Source organism: Numenius arquata, chromosome 5 (assembly GCF_964106895.1).
Source record: "Numenius arquata chromosome 5, bNumArq3.hap1.1, whole genome shotgun sequence".
Classification (NCBI taxonomy): Eukaryota; Metazoa; Chordata; class Aves; order Charadriiformes; family Scolopacidae; genus Numenius; species Numenius arquata.
The window spans coordinates 41,757,281-41,784,097 of record NC_133580.1 but is presented as its reverse complement, the minus strand read 5'-3'; the positions used below and the strand labels follow the sequence as shown (position 1 = coordinate 41,784,097).

The following is a 26,817-nucleotide window of genomic DNA, read 5'->3' as shown; positions in this document are numbered from 1 at the left end:
TTCCGTTGTTGTTCATAGGGAGAAAGAACTAATCTGTCAGTCAGGCTATGCAAAATTTGGATTGTTTTGCTTATCCCTAATAAATAGACTATGAGAAACAGTCTGTTGATGTTATAGGAGTATATGATTTCCCCTGCAACAGAAGATTTTGAAGTCATACAGATCTTGAGTTGACTTTCTTGGGCTGTGTTTTTCTCTAGGCTGAAAAAAGTTCTCGTAAGGATTGAATGGCCTCTCTAACTTCAAAGGATTCTCATAACAAGCCAATCTGTAGGGTGAACCCTTTATCTGCACTATTGTAAATACTCTTAGCGTAAGCAGATACTTTTCAAAATATGCTCAGGTTTGCCTGGTATTCCTGTAGTACTGATAACACAAATATTAGACAAAACCTAATTTTCCAAGGGGGCTTTAGCCAGGTTTAAATAGTGTATCTTTACAAGTTTTTTATTTCATATATTTCCTGTCCATAAAGCAATTCTCCAACTGTCTGATCTGTTTCAGGTGTTGATACAAAGTTACCATGATAGGGTAGTCACCTGAGAAACTCAATGAATATATTAGGGTTGTCAGTCAGTGCTGCCCATGCTGCGCTTCCAGCAGTTCTTGATCTTGTGTTAAATGAGGTGCAGTCCACAACTGCATAGAAATGTTCTGTGTCTCTGTATGCGATGCCAAAGGAGTCTTAAAGAATCGACGACTCCGCATATTTCCATGAACAATGTTTCTGAACTATTTTTTTAATGATCCTAGTGCCCTGCAGAGCAGGCAAAAGTATATGCTTTCTTGATTTTTATAAAGACTTGAGTGAATCATTATAGTCTTTGTGGCACTCATTTATAACTTGAGTCCTGTTGAGTGCTGTTGAGTCCATGCAGACTTGTGAGAAACACAGCGTCTTAAAGAAGAGTTTCATTCAGTGAGTATAGCAAGTAAAATTTAATTATTTACAGTAAGAATGAAATTTAAAACGCATGTAGAATGAGCTTTGAGATTTTGTTTTAGTTCTATCAGCTTGTGAATTAGAAACTATCAAAAAGTGATTATTGCTGATTTTGTAATGGTTGCCATTCACATTTTTAAAAAATTATTAAGCAAGCATTTTTAATATATAAGGAATGCAGAAAAGGTTCTTTGCCATTCAGAGATAATGTTATTAAGAGCCATTAAAACTATCAGAAGGGTCAATTCATCTATTGAGTAGAATGATTATCAGGAGGTAGTACATACTGTTTATTAATTAAGCTGCATTACAGTTAAATTACTTTTTTCATTAAAACTCTTAAAATACCTTGAGTTATGTTTCATTTAGGTGAAACTAGAGCATGTAAACCCTGTAAAGAAAACTTAGAAATCACATTTGCTGGGTGAATTCCACATAAAATAAAGAAGCATGCCTTAAGATTACAAAAATGACTGTAGTGGTCCCAAGTCCAACTAGTCCAATGCTTTCTCTCAACCATGGACTTTAGTTGATGTCTAGTGAAGTGTAAGAACAATACCATGAAACTTTGTTTATGCTCTCCCAAGTGTTTGTGTGATCTCTTCCTGGACATGTAAGCTTCTGGAATCCACAATATCCTTTAGCAAAGAGTTTTTTCAAATCTGTCACTTCAGGCATGAAAACTACTGTCCTTCGTTTTGAACCTGGCCTTCCACTTGCTTATTTTGATGGCTTTTCAGTCTTAGAAGAAACAGTGAGCTACTAGTACCTTTTTCCAGCTTATCCATGACAGTCATGATTTTGTAGACTTCTGTCAAAGCCCTCTGCATCACCTGTTTTGTAAAAGAAAAATCCAAGCTATGATCATTTTTCATATTTAAACTGCTTTATACTCTTACCATGCTTTGTTTTTCCTCTGAGTTTTTATTTACTTTGCAGAAGACCCAGAGCTGATTTTGGTATTCACGTGGACAAATGGTGGGCCAAAAATATGGGGTTTATGTTTACTTTTAGTTCCTTTCCTAAGAATTTCCTAATCTTTGATTTTAGTTTTTCTCTACTAAAGAGGGCAGAGTTGGCAAAACTGCTTATCATCACTCCACTGTCTCTTTCCTGCCAAGTCAACTTACAACTTACAGTCATTGATCTAGATTTGAAAGATTGCTTTTGCTGTTGTATAATCCTCTCTCCCTCATTGCATTGATCTACCATTTTGTTGTTTGGGTTCTCGGTCTCATAAAGCCCTTGAACTACTTCTCACAGTCTACGTTCATTCTTACTACTTCAAAGAAACATTAAAAATATAAACCTCGCTTTAATTGTAAACACTTTTTTAGTGCATACATCTATAAACTTATGTAAAATATGTGTCTATATTTTGTTATTTTATTTACTTCAGCTGATCTTTTTAATTTTTTTAAAGAAATTTGCTTATGCGGTTATTTTTGATTCTAACAAAATCAGATGATGAAAGCTATTTCTATAATAAAAGAATTTGATGCTAAATTCATTAAGGAAGAGGTCAGTTGAAATACTCTACATTATCCTGATTTTTAAAACCTGAAACATTCTTAATGTTTCTAGGTATTTGAATAAAGAATACTGCATTCCATGTTTGTAAGAGGAAATAGAAACCATATTTTTTTGCTTCACATCTGTCTTTCAGGGAAGCTTTAAGTTCTTCCATGAAATAAATGTTTCTTAGCATGACCTATCAATCACTCTATATTAAATCTCATTGTCCTGGCAGACAGGATTGTGTTTTCTTCTATGGTTTCTGTTAATTTTCTTTATGGAATTGATTTATACAGGACTTCCTAAAAACATGAGCTATTATAATATTATAATTGTCAATGAAAAATTATTTTCAAGTCTCTTGTCAGCAAAGATGAAAGATTAATAAATGTTAACTATAATGATAAGTCTGTTAAGAGCTTTTGGTTTTGAATAACAGCCATATTGCTGTAATATAAAGTGGAATCCTCTGCTGTGCTGGCCATAAAGCTGGAAATAAGACCTCCTGAATTTTAATCTAGGCTCTGCAGCTAAAACATTAAGGAGTTGTGAAAAAGTTATTTTTTTTTGTTGTGTATGCTGTTAAGTGGATTATGAGAACAGCAACAGACTCCTTTGCTGGCATAAGACCCTAGAGAACAGCCACTCATGAACCATGTTCTGTTACTTCTCATACTGAAACATTCTATTAAATATGTGAATAATATTTTTGAAACAAATTCAAAGCATAAGATACAGCAGAAAATGACAAAATTAGTTACACTAATGGTGATGTGGGATGATTTTAGAATTGCTGTAAAAGAGCAGCAAAATGACACTGATGAAACAGCTTTTGTTACATCGTTTTGAGGAAAGTGGGATCAAAGCAAGAAGAGGAAAAGGCACATTACCTACCTGCATTTCAGCTACTTCAAGCCACCAAGTAATGCTATCCATTAAGTACAGAGCTTACTGTAGTCCATAGACAAAAGGCTTCTTTGCTTGGTTTTAAAAGATGATTGCTTTTAAATTAGGTTTGAAATAGGCAAACAAAATAAATACAGGCTTAATGTGGTCTTAATTTTAGATAGTGGATACCAGTCTGCAGAAAGTTCATGAGTTCACACTCAAAAGAGTGTTTTGTGAGTGCTATGAATAAATACTTATATAAATACTTATAGCTTATGTAAGTAAATGAGAAGGTTCAAACTGTACACTTGTTAATGGAATTAAATTAACCAAAACAGTCTACAGTTGCATAAGATCTTCCTCCCTTTAATAGATAATCAATTATAAAGTTATATACAAAGTCCCAGTTTCTCATGATTTTTAGGTTTCAAAATATTCAGACTGATATTGCGGCTTTTCTTTATTGGTCATAAGATGCAGTAAGGAACCACTTAATGTCCAGAAATTTCATATGCTTCAGTGTTTTTCCTCCTAGTAGCCTGATTTGGTATTCTGAGATCACAAATTTATTTTATGGTTGCATACAGTCCCCACAGATTGTTTTGGACCATCAAGGGAGTTGGAGATAAGATTTTTTTCATGTATAGGGAGAGATCTGAAATACTTTCACTACCTACTCTTTAACTTCCTCAGAAAACTCAAATAAATCCAAGTGTAACAACCCTTTTAAAAAACATGTTCAATTTAGACCATCAGAATGTTCCGCGTTACGCGCATCAGACCATTGTACTTAGGATTAAGAAAACAGAAAGGTCGATCAAAGCACTGCAGAGCTATCACTATCTTTTTTTTTTTCCCTAGAACTACCCTAGCCTTCCTGCTATGTTTTAAAAATACAGTGATATAATTTTATCTGTTAGCTTACAAGAACATTGATATAGCTTAACTTATGCGAAGAATGACAGACCCAGATATATGACTCCTGAAAAAATAATGCTTAAACTAAGGTTTCATTATTGATTTATCCCTATTGCTGTTGAGATATTTTTGCAAAATGTCAGCTTTGAAAACTCCTTTTCCCTGCCTTTCACAGTTTAATTATTAAATGTTGGGCAAACTATGAAAATTTAAGCACTTACACTGTATTCTGATTGATCATCACTTGAAGTATTGTGATCTCTTCCTCAGAATTTTTTTATACTTAGCTGCTTTCGCTTGTGTTGGTCGATAAATTTTAAAAATTTTCCTAAGGTGAGCTGCATGTGGAGTTAAAAGCTTTGAAAGTGAACACACTCACTGTGTATGTCTTCATGTATCTTAGGTTGTAGGGAAAACATCAATTTGAGGAGTTATTAGTGAAGTTCTCCAGTGACCACCTGGGAAGCAAATGCTTTAATGCTAATATCCTCAGGGGGAAAAAAAAAAAAAAACAAAAAGTAAGAGAAATCTCTCAAAGACCAAGATTTGGGAGTCATCATCAATACAGGGAAATGTTGGATTACTATAGTAGAGGAACTGAACAACCTTGAATCCTTGCACAGTAAAAGATGAAAAGTAATGTTAGAAAGTACAAGATCTTATACTTGGTTAGTAGGAAGAAATTATACCTCAAGCTGAGAACTAATCTTCTGGAGAGGGCAGAGTAGAAGAAAGTTGTGTCACCCTGTCAATCACAGGGTAACTGTGATAAAATCAACGTGAAAATGGCAATTGCTTTCTACAGGTGTATTGACTGAAGTCATTCAAGAAGAGGTATTAATCAGTTGATACATTACACTTCTTTTCATCCAAAATGTTGCGTACAGTTTTATTTCATGCGTTTTCAAGAAGAGTGGAATCAAGCTGGATCAGATAGGGTGATAACTTCACTAATGCAAAGCATGATATTAGGAAAAAGTTCTTTACTGTGAGGGTGGTGGAACACTGGAACAGGTTGCCTAGAGAGGTGGTTGAGGCCCCTTCCCTTGAGATATTCAAGGTGAAGCTCGACGAGGCCCTGAGCAACTTCGTCTAGTTGGGGGTGTCCCTGCTGACTGCGGGAAGGTCGGACTAGATGACCTTTGGAGATCCCTTCTGGCCTGGACCAATCTATGAATCTATGATGGGAGGAACCAGAGGAACTTGACTCGGTATCATTAAGCAGAATAAAGGGTAGGAGGGTAGGGCAGTTTGCAGATTGGCTGTAGCAGCCAACAGATTTGTCAACCATCCAACGCATGTTCCTGCAAACAATGCAGGGGTGTCTTATATTTAAACCATTAGGTTTTGGTTGTTCTTTTTTTAATCTATGCATTTCTGAGCCCCTTCAGTAAGAGTGGGTTTTTGTTGGGTTTTGTGGGTTTTTTTCCTGATCAGTGTTAACATTTTAGAATGTCTTTCCAGTAATTAACACTTACTCTGGTTTCACCACTTTTGTCCTCTTTTATAATCACCTCTTTTATGTTATATCCAACCAGATATTTATACATATCTCTCTGTAACCTATTTTGTTGTCCACATCTCCTAACTATACCTCTAGCTTTTATTTAAATTAGTTGGTTTTTTTCTCCCCCTTATCTGAAAGAATGTATCCAGTGACACAACCAGGGATGTGTGTCAGACTGATACTGTGTCTGGAGGACTTACAAACAGTTGTTAATATAGTACACCATAGTAGAGCTTTCACAGTTCTGATAGTGGCAAGCTATAAAAGATAAAGCCTACTGTCTACATATATATAATATTATTGCTTTATAACCAACAATATCCAAAATATTTTTTTTGCTTGGTGTTGGTAATACTTAAGTAAATTAAGTAAATTTTACTTAATTTTAAGTAAATTAATTTACTTAAAATTTACTAATTAAGTAAGCTTAATTCCATTTCCATTTTTTTGAAACATTTGCTCTGCTTTTTCACTTAAAAAACTAAAATGTATGAGACTAAGCTTCAAAGAATTATCATTGCTTTACAGGGGCAACATGGAGACAAAGCTGGGAGCCATCCTAGCAGGTGATATCTCCCAGTGCCATAGCTTCAAACTCTGGCAAAAAAAGTATTTGCTCTCAGCACCAGGTTTGTTTCTTTCAGGGAGGAAAGAAGAGATGGTAAATGCATCATTTAGTTCCCGGGCCTATCTTTTCTGTTTCTGTAGGAATGTCATGGAGCCTAGGCTCTGAGAGGTGCTACCCTGTGTGCCTGAGAATGCCTTTCACACACCACACCTTTCCACCCATGCCAGTGTTTGCCTCTTCCACCCTGGCTGCAGAGACTTAATGAATGGGGATTTTCAGGGAGTTACCTGACAAAGAACTCTGCTCCAAGTACAGCCCTGTAGGCTTAGAGCTTTTTGAGTTGAGTGGTTGTGTGGTTTATTTGCTTGGTTTTTTTTTTCCAATAAGGACAAAATACTTGCAATAGTTTTATCTTTATAAAATAATAAAAAAGTTATAGTGTGAATTATATATATAATATTTTTATTATTAAATAATAATTTAAATTATACATAATTGTGTAATATATGAAGGGGTTTTTTTACTTAAATGTTGTTCATGTTGTTTTGGAAAACAAATCATATGAAGAGCGGTTGAAGGAGCTGGGACTGTTTAGTATGAGGAAGAGGAGGCTGAGGGGAGACCTCATCACTCTCTACAACTACTTGAAAGGACACTGTAGAGAGGTTGGTGCAGGTCTCTTCGGACAGGTAATTAATGACAGAACAAGAGGGAATGTCTTCAAGCTCCAACAGGGTAGGTTTAGACTGAACATTAGGAAAGAATTTTTCACAGAAAGAGTGGTCGGGCATTGGAATAGGCTGCCCAGGGAGGTGGTTGAGTCACCATCCCTGGATGTGTTTAAGAGCCATTTAGATGTGGTGTTGGGAGATATGATATAGGGGAGAACTTTGTAGTGTAGGGTAGATGGTTGGACTCGATGATCCCAAGGGTCTCTTCCAACCTGGATGATTCTATGATTCTATGATTCAGTATTTTGAGGGAAAGCAGTGATTCTAGTGCATTTATCAGAACGTTTGTTTTTTCACAACTTTTGAGAAATATGTAGCATCAGTGCATTGGCCAGTTCCAGATAGGACAACTGTTCTTAATTTTACAAAATTCTGATCGTGATTTCATGATCATTGCTTCATGACTTTCCTAAATTATATAGTGACTTTTGAAAACATAGATAATTATCCTTTATAAATGGAGTATCAGAATATTTACCTACCTTTTGAGATCTTTGTATAATGAATTCTATAAAGATGCCAAATATTAGTACTATTAATTCTCTACCAGAAGTTTTGAATCATTCAGTACCCATGTAGGTATGTCTCAGGAAGTCTGCATGATACTGTCACTGAAGAACCATGTTGTATAGCATAGGAGCTGAAATGCTTCAGATGGATGCCGTTAAAAACTACAGTAAATAGCACAATATTAAACTTAATTAATAGATTTCCTTTTCCTTAATGTAACAAATTGTGTCAGATAATGCATCTAGTTAGAAAAAAATGAGTCAATCTCATTTGAGCATGTCTGGTGGGCAGTATCATTTGAGTTGTGAGTCATAGAACTTCCCTTCAGGAAAAGAAAAGAATCAGGTCTTTTTTTGGTCTATATATAAAATTAATATTTTTAATCATACAAAATTGAACCATTGAGTTTAATTATAGAACAAGAAAGCTTCCCTTCCTGAAGATGTTGAAATGCCTTTCTGATGCTTGCATTTAAAAAAAAGTGTTAATTATAAAGTATTGCTTTTATGAGGCTAAAAAGAACCTATAAAGGATCTTAGTTTGCTAATAGATTGCTGCTTTGCTGTAATGGAAGGATTAATGGCTCTCTTATATGAAAGTAATTTGGTAATTAAAAGAGAATGGATACATGATGACTTTTTGTAGTTTACTTTAAAAAATGAAAGATAAACCTAGAGATTTTTCATGCTTTAGCACTTTAGTGGAAAAGTTGCTATTTGGATGATCTTCAATCATCTTGGATGATATAGCTCTTCTGTCTAATTTGACAAAATCCTTACAAATGTAGAATTTTGATAAGTTATATTTAATTGGGCACACCACAAGTGAAGAGACAACTCTCAGCTGTTCAGCCTCTCCCATATGGGCAATTACACAAGAGGAAAGTGTATACAATGTCATCAAATTAAAGTGTATCACTCACTCTTTTTTTATGTAAGTGACAAAATGAGTTGGGACATAGAAGTAAAGTGATCTCTTATTAATATTACAGCTGCTTCGTACATAGATTAGCAGAGAAAGTTTCAAGGTCTGGACTGCCATCACGCAGGTCTAAATTTTTAAAAGGAAACATGAATAATAATGAACTTTTGGTTGACCTGAAAAATTAGATTATTTTTTTTTTTTCCTCTTGGATTGAAATGAACATGGATGCTCACGTAACTTTTTTTTTTTCGTGTTGAAATTTGTTCAGTTACTTGGGTTTGTGTTTGTGTTATGGTACAAATGTTGGTACTGAAGTCATGAATTACTTTTCTTGCAATATGAAATACCAGAGGCAATGAAAAATAGGGGAAGATGAACTTTCCATAGTGTTACATTTGAAAGGGTACTTATTTCCTAGTATTAGTTTAATTTCTTTTTTTTTTCTTTTGCATCAAGCCAGATTTGTTCCCAAATTGTATGACAAATGCTTCCTTAAATTAAATATAAAAATACTTTTCTTTTAAAGGCTTTATACTCTGTATTTACCAGCAGATTTATTCATACTGAATTTAATTTCATTGAGATTTTCTTTACTTTTGTTTGTTTTTAAACTTATAAAGTTTGTTTTGCTTTGTAATCATACATTTTTTTAGATATTTCAGATATCATGCCATAAACTGTCTTCATTCTCACAGGATATTGAGTTCAAGTGTGCTGCACTGATGTGAATTTTAAAAACACTGGATACTTTTCAAGAGCAAGGTTGAAGTTTTCTCATGATTCAAACAATAACTATGAATGTGAAAAAGTAATTCTAAGTTCCTTAAATTTCTCCTATTGATTGAATTTTCTCATACGTATTAATCCATGCAGAACATGTGTGTTTGCATGTATTCTTGATGGTTTTGATTCTAAATGTGTTAGCAATTTGGCTATCTTGAAGAGAAAACAAAACACACAATCCAACCCCAAACACCCACCTATGACACGCTTTTGAAACTGCCACCTCTAAATTTACTGATTCACAGATATTTTACATTAGGGCATTTTAGGTAATACTAAAAACATTTAAAGTAGCTTGGCAAGCCTTGTGAAGTAGCAATTCAGCACTAGCAGTTTGTACTGTGTTGCATAGTAAATGCAAAAAACAGATGGCAAATATTTGTAGATTGAGATAATTCGCAATATTTTAGATGACACACTGCATTTACGGCAAGTTTATCTTTAACTGTTATACAATATTGTACCCTGTACTTTTACCATGTGTTGTAGTCCATCCTGGTTGTTGCTTCTGTTCTTTGGCAGACAAAGCAATTTCAGAATTGATGCTATAAAGTGCTCTAGTTTTTTAGTTCTTTTTCCTTTTTCCCTTGTTCTTCTCTCCCTTTTTCTGTATTTAGAGAGATTTATTCAAGTACACAACTGTTTATTATTCTGGCTCTGATTTTTTGCAGTTGTTGTAAAAGTAATCATGTTTGACCAGAGAAAAGTAGAAATTATTTTAACACTTCTTTAAAAATGACATTAACTAATGTCTTATGATTAATGCAGATTCTTCTGAGACTGAAATGGGAGAGAGTACTAACGTCAGTTTGATCTGGAAACCATTTTCACTAATATTAAGGAAAAAGCCCTATAAAAATTGGCTTGCCAGGAAAGAAATCTTGTACCTTAATTTATATTCTGAATGCAGAATTCACTTTGCTGCCCATTTCAGTCTCAGTCCTGTATGTTTTGTACTCTGAGCTCCGTTTGTATTTTTCTTTTCTGAAAATGAACGCATATGAATGACTCTTTTAGCAGTGCTTCCATCTTAGTTCAGATGAAGGTGGTGACTACTATAGTGCATTGGCCTTAACTGTCAGATAACTTCTGGTGTCTGACTTCGGATACATTGTCATGTTTATTACAGTCTTACCTCTGAAATTCATTTTCATGTTAAACGCTTCTGTTCTTACAGGGTGATACTTGTCAGTCAGTTTAATTGAAATGTCATGCTGACCTTTATTTGAAATACTCTGAACTTCCTATGGTTGTTGGAAGTTCTTTTTACTTTGATTCCAATTAAAATCCTTAAATTACCAGTGCACAAAAACTGCATGCTAATTAACCTTATGAAACTCCATGCTAATTAATCTTACAAACAATATATCTTTTGCAGAGGTAGTTCAGCTGAGTCTGCCTGAAGATCAAAAACTGAGTGTCACTGCAGCAACTGTGGGACAAAGTGCTGTCTTAAGTTGTGCAATCCAGGGAACTCTGAGGCCTCCCATCATCTGGAAGAGGAACAATGTCATTCTGAATAGTTTAGATTTGGAAGATATCAATGTAAGTAAGAAAAAGCTCCAATTAACATCTTCTTATCAAAATTTTTCATAAAGAATAAAAAAGTGATATGTAACAAACTCCATACTCCTGATGTTTCAAAGAAAAGAAATGGAAATGAAATGAAATGCCTTCAAAGTCAGACTGTTTTTATTTTGCTGTATATTCAAACCCTTGTTGTTACGTATAGAGAAAACATGTTTCACAGACCAATCATTTAAAAGAATAGATGTAAAATGAGGACAAAATTGCAGCCCAAAATACAGTCAACATTATGTCTTCAGGATTATACAGTCTTCAGACATCTAAAAGAAAAAAGAAATCTATGGAATGAATGTTTTAAGAAATGCACAGTGACCTAGTATGAACAGATCATAATAACAACCTTATCTTCTAATAATCCAATGAAAGTGTTTTTTTTCCAAAATAAGTATTTTACTAGAAAATTAGTTGTTTTGTCTTTCCTCCAAATATTCAACAGTGGGGTAGTTCTCTAAGAATCATCTCAGTGAGCATAACTTAGAAATCATTTTTTTAGGAAGACAAATATTTTCCACCTAACTTTGCCATGACCTCAAAGTATGGAGCAAAATAGAAAATGAGAAAAATAATTAAATCTTCTGACAAAACTCTAAAAATAAGCTTTCAGCTGTATTTTGTTTGCTTATAGCATGCTTACTTTGCTTCGGTCATTTTATATTAGCAAAGTTATAAATGTGGACAAACCCTTACATCAGGAATTGTGCTTGCTCTCTGACTCATCCGAGTCCATGATCATTGGCATTGTTAAGTGTATGGAATATTGCCACAGTCAAATATCTGGTTTGTTTATTTTTATTTAATTTTCATATGAATGCTTTTTTTTCTAAGGTGGCATTTGTACTTGCACATCACCTTTGTTTTATTTTCATTGCCGTTTTTACATTAGTTCTATTTGTAAATTGAGCTTCCTTTGTAAAATAAAGGAAAGTTTCAAAGCTCATCTTGCTTCGGTGCTAGCTTTAAGAGAGACTTAGGATAAACCCAGCATCTTCTGAAAAGTTCTCAGTTAAAAATTTTAGCTTTTGTTAGTTTGGTATTAATCATATGATTGACGTTCAAAAGTGTTTTGCCCACATTCACAAACTTCTTTCTGCGATATTTGTTAGCTTTCTTTAAATATTCATGATGCTCGTAAATAATGATTTTGAATTCTTACTAATCTCGTCTTGGTATAATACATGGTATGAGCTGTAGATAGAAACAAGAACATGCATCTGGACACAGAGAAATAAAAGGGAAATGATGAATGGAAATAATGAAGCAAAGAGTTTCAAACTGAAAGGTTCAGTTGACTGTATTTGCAGATGTGAAAAGAGCAAGTGCTTTCAGAGACTGATATGTACATTTTGAGTATGAAAATGAAAAAAAAAAAATATGAAAAAAGCCCACAAAAGGCAAACTTCTTGTGCTGGGTGCAGGTGCTGAGGTGTTGGCAGCAGGGGCTGCAATGGTGGCCTCTGAGGGAAGAGGCCCCATGCTGGATACAGCCAGTTCCAGTTGGTTCCAGTGAACCCACCACAGGGCACAGCTGAGCCCCCAGCCACACTCATGGCACCTCTGGGAAAACATTCAAAAAAGGGCACAAAACACCAGAGAGAGAGAGAGAGAGGAGTAGACAACAAGAAGGGCAAGAAACTGCAGAGGGAAGTCCAAGGCTGGAGGAGATGCTCCGTGGTGGCGCAGATACCAACAGCAGCCTGTGGGGAACCCACACTGGAGTGGATTTTTCTTGAAGGACTTCAGCCCATGGAGAGTCCTGGCTGGAGCAGACAAAAATGATGAGGAGAAGGAGATGCAAAGCAAAACTGCTGTGTACTGACTGTACCCCTCCAAGCTTCTGCACCACTCGGGTAGAGGGTAAAAGAGTTGGGAGTGAAGGACTGAAGTTGAGCCTGGGATAGGGGAGGAGAAAAGCTGTTGTTTTAATAATGTATATCTTTTTGTTTTCCACCAATTAAAGTAGTAATTATTTGTTTATTTTAATTGGCAATAAATTAAGCTAAATTTCCCAAGGTTGAGTGTGTTTTGCCCACCATGTAAGTAGTGAGCAATCTCCCCGTCTTTATCACAAGACAGAAGCTTTCTCATTCAGGTTCCTCTCATTTTCTCCCCCTGTCCTCCTGTGTGGGGTGGAGAGAGAATGAGTAAACAAGCAGCTGTGTGGGAGTTTGGCTATTGGCCGGGGCCAACCCAGCCCACTTCTGAAGTACTTATTACAGCTGGAAGAGAGTCAAATACGGAATTTTTGAAGACTCGTGGGATTCTCAAATTGAAGTCAGGTTGCAGTGGTGGTCAAACATTCAAAGCAACGTTAAGATTGCTACAATTGGCCAGATTTGTTTATATTTAATAGGAGAGAAGGAATGTGTGATGGATCGACAACTCACAAACATAAAAAGTGTTATCTGAGTGCCAGGATGATGTACGTGTGTGCATTTTATGTACAGGTACAGTAAGAACTGTAAAGGGAATGAAAGCCCTCAGTGAGAGGAGCGCATAATTCTGAAGATGAATGTATTCATTGTTGATTTGTTAGCTGAAGAAAAACATAAACAAACTGGAATGCTTGGAAGTCTTTTTAAGCAAAAAATATTATAGCTTAATCCTTTAATATTAACAGTGTAGTTATGATCGAAATATAGAAAAAGAATGACAGATGCAATATCCATGGAGTGAGGCACTAAAATTAATATCACTCAAATATATAGAGGCGATATTCATCTGTCTTTGTAGATAAACTAACAAAGGGTGGAAGAAAGAGTTAATGGAGTCTGGATATGAAAAAATAGAATGGGCATAAAGACACTGAGTTAAATTGGTCCCCAGAGTCTCTTCAAAATTTATTTTACATATTTCATTGCTTGCACTGACTTGATTCCCCTATATTCCTATATTTATATCTAGATCTTCCCTTTTTTTTTTTTTTTCCCTTCCGTATTTCTTTGGTCATTCTGTATCTTTCTGAACCTTGTTCCTCATATATTCCATTTGGTTCTTACAGTTTCACATTTGCTTAAAGGTTGTTATGTACCCAAAATTTAGTATCCATTCAGGAAACATAATAAAAATAAAACCTTGGCGGGGGGAAATAAGTGGACAAAAAAGAGTAGTATTTTATATTTCACTATGGAAAATTAATTTAGTACTTAAATAAATACTAACTTCAAAGGAGCAAATGCAGAGGAAAACATAGTGTGCCCAGTTTCGGTTGCAATTTAACTACCAAAGAATGTGTTGTACTTATTCAGGCAATTTTAAACATTCAAACCCCCTAAGTCCTTGTATAATTTAAGATGTCCCCAGAGGAAATGTATTCTAGGCTTTACTGTGGCTATATTATGCATTACAATCACGTTTGCCTAACTCTGAGAGTTATTAATTTACTCGGTTATACAAGAACCACATCCTTGCATCTCAAGGCCAATATTGTTGTGTAAATAGTAGTACCCTTTCTGAAAAAACATGAGAAGCACTGACCTGGGAAGACAGGTAAATATTTTTTTTCAGCAAAATGCATCAGAGATATCATAACTGCAGTCAGCACATACATAGGAAACCAATCAGACTAAGCAGTAGTGACATTGTGATTTTATAAATCATAGCAAGTGCTCATACTTAGAAATTAAGTTTTTGCACTATGCAGTTCTCAATATAAGTTAAGCTATTTACTTTAGGGGGGGACAAACTCAGAACTATATAATGTCCTAGTGTTTTGCCAAATGGAAAAACGCAACAAGAAGCAGCAACAGAGTCCAAGTCTAAACTCAAATTGTGGTGGTTCAATTTCTATAATGTTGAAAAATAGTCTACTCCTCTACTGAAAGTATACAGGTTATATGTCTAAGTTTATCAGCTATGGAGTAGCTAGGAACCAATCTTAAATAGTGAATAGTGTTATATACTCTTAAGACACTTTGAAGAAATGTTAAGAAATACTGATTGACTTTCAAAAGATGATAATGAAAATTGTATTTAAGTAGTGCGTTTAAAAAAATGACAAGATAACTTCCAGAATGCTATGAAGCGTGTGGTCAGATATTAATAATGTTACTGATAATATCCAGTTGGTAATTTTAGAAGTCCTTAGTACTCCTCAACTCTTCTTATGGTACTTATGATTACTATTTGTGGAAGTAATGCATCTTGCTACTGATCTTTCTCTTATTGAAGCTGATGGGAATCAGGGATAATCAGCATTCATCTGAATGAAACCATGAGAACTTATCTTTGCAAATTTTACTTAAATTGTAATATAATTGTGCTATGACTCACTACGGTATTAGTATCACAGGACATTTTGCTGATATTTTAGTACGTATCTAGAAAGGCCTTTTTTTCCTGCTGTTATCCTGCATCTTAAATTCCCTATCTGTCTTTCAACTTACCTCTTTGAATATGTTTGATCTAACCTATTATTCATTATAGAAAATAATTCTTACTTATAGAAAATTTAAAAATAGCAGATTTTTTCCCCAAATGCAATAGATACTACTTTTTTTTTCATGTTAGTTCATTGACTTTTAACAGGTTTTATATCTCATTTTACTTTATTCTTTTCTGACCTTTTCCTTCAGTTTCTTCAGCTTCTTCCTTTTGCCTTATCAGCATGTCTGCCCTTTGTTTATTTATTTATTTGTTCGTTTACTTAGCTGACTTAACCACATGTAAATTTTAACATCTGCTAATATACTTAATAGCTTTTTAAAAGAGAGTAGTTCAACTTTTACTTTTGATAAAAGCTCATGATATCTTTCTTCAGGCTGCCTTCATGGAAAGCATGTGATATTTCCATTTGGAGGTTTTGGAAGTTATGTATAGATTATCTTTCTCTCAAAACTTATAATTTATTCATCATGTTAAATTAATTTAAAGATTACAGATTTCACTTTTTTGGTATCATTCATCAGTCTGCAATCTCTTGTTGACATATTCCCCTCCACCACCCCCACCACACCTAAGGCAACACCAAAAAACACAACCCCAATACACCGTAATGGAGATGCCATTAAAAGCTAATGTCCTCTGAAAGAACATTCTTCCTTCCATTCTGGAGAGTTCTGCTCAGCAATTGATGACAGAAATGTTTTCAGGTTGTCCAAAATGTTAAACATATTTCCTAGAAAGTACTCCCGATATCTGCCCTCTTCTTTTCCTTCCAACTTTCTCTTCCTTTTATCTCCTTTTTTTTATTCTTAAGAAAATTCTCAGGAGAGCCTCACGAATAATTCCCTTTCACATTGTCTTCTCCCATGGGATAGTATGGACGTACACGGAAACTTCTCTTTATGCACGGTTAAATTGTTCTTAGTACAACACAGTTATGACTTTAAGGCAATAGTATAAATATAAATGCCCTGCCTGCCAATAATTTTTTGTGTGTGTGTGTGTTTGCATTTATAACAGAATCTCAGATGAGCCAGAAATGTCCGGGAAATATGCCTCGCCTCAATATTTTTTTATTATTTTTTTTTCTACTTCCCAAAGACAACAAATCTTAAAAGTAAAAACTCTCAAAAAAATTATTAGGATATAAACTAGAGGACTTAAAAGACCTTAGAAGTGAGGATTAATAGGCAAAGTAGAATCGAAATTCAAAATTCATATAAACAGAATTTTTTTCGTTCTCCAGTATCCTAAAAGGAGGAATGCCTGCTTCCAAGGTTGGCCTCAGTCAACTCAGTGGCTTTCTGAATTGCTGCAGCAAGCTCTGCGTGGTCTTGCTTCATTCCTCAGGAGGGTTTCATCCTCCCTGAAGCTTTGCCATTGTCCCTCTGATCTTGTGGAATCTTTGCTGTGACTCTCTTGCACCTGTGAGAAGGAAAGTATAGGGACCCTGTGACGGGAAGGGAACTCAAGAACCTCCTTCCCATCAGAGACAATGCTCCTAACCTCTTTCATTTTGAAAGAGTGTAATTCATAGTCCAATAACGAACAAATCAAACTGGTCAGTCATAGTACCATAGTCAAAAAGATACCAATCTTGTTCATACAAAAACTGGTTCCTGACTAGCTTATTTTGAACTTCCCTTAGTAAATAATAGTCAAATCACAATGCAGCAATTGCAGTGTCGTATCTTCTATGTGATCCAGCAGTATTCTTCATGTGTTACAACCAGGATATACGAAGTTCACTTTAACAGCCTAGTTGCAGGTTTTCCTTGTACATTGTGCTTAAGACATATCTTAAACCCATCTGTTATATCTCTCATACCTTTTCTACTGAATTTTTTAATGAAGTGTATGGATTTGATTAACAATGACTCGTGAAAGTCAGCACGTTTCTATTTGTATCTGTATTGGATTGCCCTTTATCTGTTACATGGTCTTTCTTTTCAGTAAGCTGTATTATTACTTTTTCTCTTCTATTTAATGGGTTAAATACCAGGTTTTTATCTCTATACCGTCTTAAAAGTAACGTGAAAATAGTTATTGTCAAACATGCCAATCAGCTTTATCAAATCTCAAATGATTGTTTATTTACTTGTAGATGTGCCAAAAGTATTTAGTCTTGACCACCAATGCTGGCATCTCATTCAGTACTCTTCCATCCTTTACTTTTCTCTTCCCTTTTTTGGAATCTGATTTTGAGTCCTAATTAACTCATTAGCAGTGGGACAAATCACAGAAAAGGGAAACTTTGGATACATGCGAGACTTGCAAGATTTGTCATGTTTTATTTGTTTTGAATATTGAAGCTATTTGTTGTAGAAATGGCATAGTGAATGTTACGTTAGACTGTACATCGTGTTTTCAGACACGTTTAAACCAGGTACCAGTTTTGATCTGTAATTTCTGGGTTAACAAAGTACAGTGAAAAAGATTGTGATGAGATTTCATTCAAAAGTACTGATTCCTGTTAAAATATTCTGGACTTGTAATTTCTATATCTTTAGCTTAATCGAAGTTATAATACCACAGAATGATATGGCTTATTATGTACCTCTTTTTATGGTGGAGACTATTTTGACTTTGAGCCAGCTGATGATTCTCTTTTTATGAAGAAACATTAAGACCCTCATGGGCTTTCTCTTTTCTTGGGCTTTCTGAGCTAGATTGGTCTACTTCATTTTGTCTTCATTAGAAATGAAAGCGTTAATTTCAGAGGTGAACAGAATCGTTTCTGAGCTAGATTGGTCTGCTTCATTTTGTCTTCATTAGAAATGAAAGCGTTAATTTCAGAGGTGAACAGAATCGTTTCTGAGCTAGGTTGGTCTGCTTCATTTTGTCTTCATTAGCAATGAAAGCGTTAATTTCAGAGGTGAACAGAATCGTGTTCTGTGAAGCATAACCAACTCGTATGCTCTCAACAGTGTAACTGAGATCATGGTCTTGTCCTTTTCCTACCAGAGAGCAAGTAGGGCAAAGTAATTTTGTCTTGCAGAGCTGAGCCCCTTGTGTTGCACTACTCCTAATTCTGCATTCTAGAGCTATTTCTGCTAGTAATATCCAAAATGACTGAGTCTGTTAGTATTTTCCTGTTTGTTTTTCAGAAGTTAAAAATGAAAGGCCTTGTGACAGTGAAAGGTGGTAATATAACATGTACATCCATTCACCCTTGCCCTGAAGAAATCCTGGAAAATAAACCCAGGCAAGCCATGTTAAACTACCTGGAAGGCAGCACTATGCATTTTTGACGTCTACAGACAGAAACCATAAATAAAATAAAAGGGACACTATGGATTTATGAATTGATTGGTTCTTCCAGACCAATATCTTAACACAGCACATTGAACACATCTTTAGAAGAGTAGCTGAAATGACAGTTCCGTACTTCTGTTTAAGAGGCTCTTCTGTGAGGAATACCAGAGGTGTTCAAGACATTGTTATCCTTGTTCTCCATAGACGTATCTTCCTGTACGTTGCAGCTGATTCTGTCTAGTTTCACTGGGGATTCCAGAATACATCAGTGACGCTTCTTTTAGACATTTAGAAATTTCTAAAATTAAACCCAGAATATAAAGACAGCAAATGAGAACTGATGATTTTCCTCATCATTATTTTTTGGTATTTTACAATATAGTTATACCCTTTTAAACACATCTTCATTTTTCTACCATAATATTCATTCAGACATTGTTTATTGTTGTCTTACTGCTATAGTAACCTTTACTCCTTTTTTTCACAGACGCTAGAACTTCTATCACACCTACCTTTCTTTTCTTTCTTTCCCACTTTCCCTGCATTTTAAAATTAGCAGAAGGCTATTTGATCTATTATGGTACAAGCCGAGTTCAGAATTTTTCAAGCATCTTTTTTCACTGCCATAGCATCTTTCTCACCCAACCCTTTCTTTTCAGTTCAAATTCACTATTTTCTCTATTCTTTTCTATATATGTGTAAATAGAAATGCAAGTTATATCTGTACTCTATATTGCTGATACTAGCAAATTCAGCTTGTGCTATTACTTTCTGATTAGTGCATGAAAAAATTGCAGTTTGATATGCACAGATTTAGGCTTACTTTTCTCTTTCTTTTCTGCAGTATACATTCCCTTAGCTAGGTGAAATCTGGCATAATTTCAGAATGCTTTTATTACTAGTTACATATTTATTTTTCCAACTTGCCCAGGTCATTTTGCAGTACTTTTGCTGTGCTACTAAACTTAATGCTTTCCACAGCTTTGATAAGAATTGTGTGAAAGAGTTTTATAGGGTGCAAAAAGAATGCTAAGCTTTTCAGGTTATTGTTTTAGAAAAGAATTCTCATAAGAGCAAACAGGACTAGGCAACAACTAGCAGTAAAGGTCAGTCCTTCTTAAAAGCATGAGAAAAATGCTTTATTAAGAATGGCCTCCTGTGGCTTACAGCCATGACTTTCAAATCATTGCTATAGTACATTAAATAGGAGGGCCACATTACCACTAACAAAAGTGCTTTGATATCGAAGAGTCTGTTTCATTGAACAGAAAAGCACAATTGCTTAAACACCAAGAAAAGAAACCCTTTCTCCTCCTCCGTCCTAAGCATACCAGTAGGAAGAATTAATATAGGTAGGACATAATTATCTATTAGGAATATGATCAACTGGCATTTGTAATATTTAAAAAAAATAATAATACTTTAAAAAAAAATCCTCCAGAAGTGTTCCAAGGTATTGATTCAATACTGACACAAAACCAAAATTGCCACCCACCTGTAAAATCACCCGTACTGCTACTGGCAAAAGTGACATGAAGTGAATTACCCAGATCAAGCCTGCTTAATTTCTGAGCTTTACAGGATTCTGAGGATTCTGAGCTTCTGAGGATTACAACAGAAGATGGTATGTCTGCCACACTTTAGAAATTATGACATTTAAGATTTCTCTGAATCAAACTTCTCAGTGATCTGTCTACCCATAGTCCCGGTACCATATATCCATCCATATCTAAATTTTATTGATCTACTTTAGTACAGACCAATTTCTCTTTCATCACCCAAAGTTCTGTGCCATATGTAAATGGTATCAACTTCCTGTGTATTCTTCTTTTCCTTGTCATTTTTATACTGCTTTTATATATGATAATCTAGAGCTCCTTTTTCAAAAGCTTGCATTCAGACCTTTTTCTGTTTGGTTATAAGTAACCTTTGTCTCCATTGCCAAAGTGTTTTCATTATTCTCTTAAAGAGGGGAGATAAACAAAAGTTTTCTTAAAATTGGTGTGAATTATGGCAATGCCTTTGTCTGTCAGTACTTTCAATGGTTGCTGTAGTTTAGCTTGACTTTCCTATAGGTTTCTATTTCTAGTTCACACCTATAGAGCTAAAATGCTGAATTTTAACTGCAGTATATTTTACAGGGTTTTAATAATTTCTGTTTGTTTACATTCATCACGATTAATATTGCGACAAATTTACATGTCATGATCATGAAAACTTGGAAACGTTGCAAACAATTACTCAGCAAAACAATGGTGCTTTCTCTGTCCGTCATTGGTCACAACTCTGAGCTGAAGAAAAAGTCTTGTGGATGGTCATCTCTGCAGTCTCCTTCTGGCTATTCTCAGCTGGTCTCCTTTTGCCTTTTGTGATGTTTGCTGCTCTATCTTCTCCTGACTCTCATTTTGGCAATGCTTTACAGGTTATAAGATTGATACAACCATACATCTTTACACAATCTTTGGAACATCCGTACAGTAATGATGTATTTTGATGGTTACTTGCCTGAATTGGACTTTTTTATATCTGGAGTTGAAAGCTTGCATTTTCTGGTTTCTACATTCCAAAACATTCTTCCAAGCCATGATGGAAAATTAACTTTTCAGTCTTTCTTGCTCTTCACATGATTATTTTTGTCTTTGAAGCTCTCTCTGGGCTCCATCTAGTCTGATAAAGAATGTTGGCGATGTATTCTTCAAAGTGGGTGGGAATTAGAAAAAAAAGTATGTGCCAATGATGTCCATCTAATTCTCCTTTCAGTACGCATGGCTGCTGTAGCACTTAAAACTCCAACCCAGAAGTACAGAAGTTGAAACAGTGTTCCTAAATAATACCTGGTTTGGTAGAAAAATTTATCCTGCCCTAGAGTAAGGAAAATTCAGGCAAATTTACAGAGGATCACTGAAGTAAGTTATCTTGTCTGGTTTAAAATCAAATTTGAGTGTACATTTATTCCTAAGAGTTTTGATAACAGCAATAGTTACACATTTCATTTCAGATTGTACTTAATTGGGATGAGACTATATCTTCCTTTGTAGAGTATGTGCTCCTTCCAGGCAGAAGTCTGTCTTTGCAGACCTGTTTATCTTAATGAGAAATAAAATGGAGTTGCCATACTCTGGCAGAGTAAAATAACAGTGCAATGCCACTTCTGTCTACGAGATGTTTTAAATTTTGTGCAGCTATTTGGCAAATGTTAATAATTCTGTGAAGTTCATGCTATTGTCACTTACAGTTAATGAAAGATGATGGAAACCCTGTTTTGCCTTCATGTTTTTGATATGATATACATTAGTTTTAACATCAGACGAGAAATTAATTTGTGGAAAAAGCTTAGATGTTTAAACTGTGAGCATTAAAAATTAACATTTTAAATTATAGTAAACGGAAGGCAGGAGAAAAAAGCCATTTTCTCACCCGTCTTTCTGTATTAAAGATCTTATTTCTGACATCAATTCTACAATCAGTTAGCAACTGTTGATGATAAGGTTGTAATTAAAGTAAAATATAATTGAAACCAAGGGTTAACTAGAGTGATCAGCAACAGAAAAAAAGAACTTCTGTGCATTTCAGTCTTCCAAAGTTAGACTATACTGTATATAATAAAAAAATTGTATGATGGTATTTCAGTAATACAGTTACGAATGGTGACAGTAGCATAGAAGCTTTCCAATGAATTGGGCTGTCCCATTGTTTAGTATGAAAGTATAGAACAGAGGTGAAAAAAGATGTAGTATATATAGCTTCACAGTTCATAAAGGACTTGTACTTCTAATAAATTTTTAGGTCCATTACAGAAAGCTGTAGTTAAAAAAACAAAAATACCAGAGACAAATAATGGTGTACTGAGAAGTAAAATTATTTTGGTAGATCTTATAGAAACTTAAAGTCTGTTAACAAAGAGTTAGCTATTGTTGCAGCAGAAGAGAATTACTTATTATGATTGGCACAGCAGTAGTGAAATTGAAGCAGGGGATTTCACACAGAAGAGAGAACCTGTTAGTTTCAATTCAAAGACAACACAAGAATATGGTCATGACTAAGTGTCATACTCTGATTTGCATATAAATCTTTCATATAAGTGTTTTGTTTCACTGGCATTCCTGTTCTTATTTTCAACTGTACAATTGAAAATACTTGTGTATGTTTCATTTTTTTTTTTTTCAAACTGTTAAAATGCATAGGAAATGTGTGCCTCAATTAGGCACTTTGCTTCAAAATAACACACAGGTTACTAAGAATTTTGCAAGTAGCAGGATATATTGTATAAAAAATGATGTGAGTGTTTAATAAAAATAAAGTTCCTCAATAGCAGCAGCATTTCTTTAGTTAATGACAGCCAGAAGATATTAAGGACCACTATTCACAGTCCCTTTAGGAAATGGGGAATTTCCATCCTCATTTCTGTGACTTGAAGGCAGACTACATCTAACAGAAAGATATGTACCAGAAAGAAGAAACACAAATACCTTACTGGTCATAATGTGTACAAAATATAAGATTTTGTTAGTTCAGCATTATGCTATTGTATTTGTGTATGAACAACCATCAAAATATATGATACCTGTAGGCTTAACTTTCTTCCTAACATCTTGGCCTTGTATTGGTAGAAGAGCAGAAGTCATACTTGGTACAGCTATAGAAAATATGTTCATCAGTGCTACCCCATGCTGAAACTTTTTTTTTACTGACAACTTTCTGAACTTGTTTTGCACCCAGATATTCTTGCAATAGCTTGCAGTTTACCTGATCAGAAACCATGACCAACAGATACAAAGGCTATCGCTAAAAAGTGTCATCGCAATTCATTTATGTAGAGAGGAGAAAAGAAAGAAAAAAAAGAATTGTTCCCACATAACTAGTTTCAGTGGTTAGAGTGAAAGTCTTGAGGTAGCTGCCAATGACACTGAAGTGTCTTTTCTTTCATTGACATCAAGCAATTGATCTTGCCTAGTAAAGCTTTCTTGTGATAAAAGATTAGACTGATGACCATGTAATATTGTATTAGTGGATTGAACAAAGGCAATGTGTGTGTGATGCTTGCAGATAGCTAAGGTTGGTATTAAATGGAAGTTGTCTCAGCTTTCAATTTTTTATTAGTGTAATTCAGCCTTTGCTCGTTGTACTCCAGCTCATCCTAAGTGCTTAGTTCAGATAGAATGGGATTTGCTGTCTACTTAAAAGGCTCTAAGAAAAATATTTTTGAGTATTGAGTGTGTTAATCTGGGCTAGACCCTTGTTAGGTGAATCTGCTGTACCAGCATTCAAGCTCTTGATATTTCGATTTTATAAGCAAAGAGCAAAAGATGTCAGTGGGTAGATGTCACTAACTTTGTTCTATGTACTCAGATATATATTTTTTAAAAATCTTTTGTATAGGAATTCCATTCAAAATCTTTCCAAGCATGTATGTGCTTGTTTCTTATATAAGATACTTGATAACAAACTGACACAAAGGGTACTGTTTTAATAATCTAAGTAATGTGTGTGACTGGCCATGTTTCTCTCTACTGTGGTCTGGAGACCATACATTAATGCTGTAGATAAAATGAGAGATCATCTTAAAACTGTTCAAGTTACAATATCCTTTTTTTTTTCCCCTTGAACACTAAGAATCCATACCCCCTCCTATGTCTCCCCTTCAGCCACTACATAGTAGGAGATTCCCTACCAATCTGTATCTTTTTGGGTTTAGGTAGTTTTGTCTGCAAGATATTTGAAAGCCGTATGTGTTTGACAAGGTATTTTATTGCCTGTTGGTTTATCACATATACACAGGGTAGTTTGTAATAAGCCAAAATTTATCCCACAGAGATAAATTTGCAGACTGCATAAAGCTTAAGGACAGTCTTACTTGTCTGTCCATCTTGCTCCTGGATAATTCAGAAATACATGGGATGGACTGGATGAAAATTGGCTGAAAAATTTAGTATTATGAAAGTTTAAAGAGTTATATTTCTATTGTTTGTAGATTCTTTTGATTTTGTAAAGAAAGATCCTGAGAAATTTGCTTCTATGAAATAAAAAAGTGAATTCTGTTACTTTAAGATGAGCATAGTTCAGGATGGATTATGGCTAACAAGAAAAGGGGATTGCACTCATGAAACTAAACCTGAAACCCAGTGTTTTATGCAATAGGAAGATCAAAAACTCCAATAAACTTTATAAATTTAAAACAAAAGTGCATGTAAGCTAAATGACTGAAAATAAATTCAATCTTATCCTGGTGTGATTATGAAGAGTTGATGGTTTTAGAATCAGGAAAATTTAGGAAGTATTCAATGATTTATTAACACTCTTTCTACAAATATGTTTTAGCACATTCTTTAAATGTCTTTAAAGAAAGAAGGTGAAAATGGGGCTGCTCTTGTTGATTCCACAAATCTGACCCTGAGCTGAGTCACCTTAAAGCATAAATTGTGTCAGTACTTCTGTTTCGTTAGGGCCACCTAGCAGTTAGGTATCACTTTGGAATGTGATCTGATACAAGTAAACTGCACATTGCAAAGCTAGTTTCTTTTTGCAGATCTGGCTTGCAGTGTAATAATAAATACATCTACAATTAAAGCTGATTTTGAAAAAATAAGAACAGTTTGGGGGAATTGTAATAAACTATGTTAATTGGATAATTATTATAAATCCATGTCACTGGTTATGATGTTAAATTGAAAAATATGAGAAACAAATGTCAAATAGCTTTATCCGATTAAATCTGATTAAATAACAATTTCTTTTGTTAAAAAGGAGTAGAAGTTATATGGTATATGAGTCATTCTGAAGATCTCTGTGTGTAACATGAACCAACAAAAAACACAGATGTATCAGAGGGTGCTGAAATTTCCATTTAAAATAAGCTGTATCTACTCAGTTGGAGATCTTGAATGTCTAAATAAATTAGCAGTCATTACTGAGTCATTACTGCAGATTCATAGCAAAATAGCATAAAGTTACAGAGGTTTTTTGGGAAGTAAAAGATTAGTGATGTTTTATGGCTAGCCTCAAGAGCTCTGCTACTTTGGCAAAGCTGTCACAAGTCTAGTTCATATCTCCCATATACAAGATCCAAATTCTCTTACATGACTACATATAAAATAAAGTTGTCATTCTCACTGGTGATCTAGGAATGAGGGGGTTCTGGCACATTTCTATGTGGTCCCTCTGCAGGTTCTTAGGAAATTGGTAACATTCTGAGGTTTCAAAATAGCAAAACCAGTTATTAATCCACTGACATGGTTTGAAAAGCACAAAGCTGCTGCATGTTTTTGATACAATAATGGATGTTACCATTTATTAGATGTTACTATTTTCTCATGAAGTGAAACTGCAGCCCTTACTCTATCCAAGAGAATAAAGGAAAAATCATGAATGTCTACTTATTCAAGTAGGTACAGTGTTATTCTATTCATTTATAGTTAGAAAAATAATCTTTTTCTCAGATTTGCTAAATACAGGCAAGTCCTGTTCTAGTGGTCAGGGCTCATGCATTACAAATTCTTATAATAGAGGTATAAGGTATTCCTATAATAGAGGTATATAGAGGTAATAGAGGTAATAGTCTCTGCATTGACCATTTGTATGACATGCTTAGGAAGACATGCATGAAGGCTTCCTCAAAATCTGAGATTAATATGTTCTGAATTACTTCACTGGATGATCACATTTTTCCCCATTAGCAGTAGAGTGATGCTAGTGAGGCTACCTTGATGTGCTGAAATATAACTTTGTAAAAATTAGTTTGTTTGGTTTTTTTTTCTTTTTCCATTCTCCCCAGTGTCAAGAAAGAAAGGGTACAATGAAATACTTACAATGTCTAATTGTAGCTAGGAAGTTTGTTTCCATGGTCATCAGAGAGATGTAGATGGTACCTCAAAGCAATGAGCAAAGACACATCCACCAAATTGTCCATGAAAGATTTTTGCTACCTTTAGCTTTCTCAACTGACTGTAAAAGAAGCTAAGGAGGGTTAATTTCTCTTGATGAAAGTTAGCCTGTGTTAATAACCATGAACTGTTGTCTCATGTTTCATTCTTCAGAATAGAGTTTCTTTTATGATCCTGCCACTTTCTACTGTATATACTGTCCTACACTTACTATATTACACTGTGTTCTTTCTTTCCTTAAGCTGTGACTTGATTTACAAATTTCTGTCAGGCTGCTTCATCAACCAGTGAACTTACAGGATTTATGATTTGTTCTTATTGCAGCTGTAAAATATGAGATTGGGAGAACATATGCAAAATTTGTGCTTAGGAAATTTAGGTTTTGTTTTCCCTCTTGAGCTAGAAGGAAAACTAAAAATCTTGGATTT

General features: G+C 34.7%; 1 protein-coding gene across 3 annotated transcripts in view; it reads left to right on the top strand.

The window, feature by feature from the left end:
• The window catches only part of FSTL5 (follistatin like 5), a 291,423-nt gene that overhangs the window by 180,835 nt on the left and 83,771 nt on the right, over window positions 1–26,817 (top strand). For all 3 annotated transcript variants that reach the window (XM_074147435.1, XM_074147434.1, XM_074147433.1), the window contains exon 6: window positions 10,666–10,832. In XM_074147435.1, coding sequence (XP_074003536.1) covers window positions 10,666–10,832 — 167 coding nt within the window. The remainder of the gene's footprint in view (window positions 1–10,665; window positions 10,833–26,817) is intronic.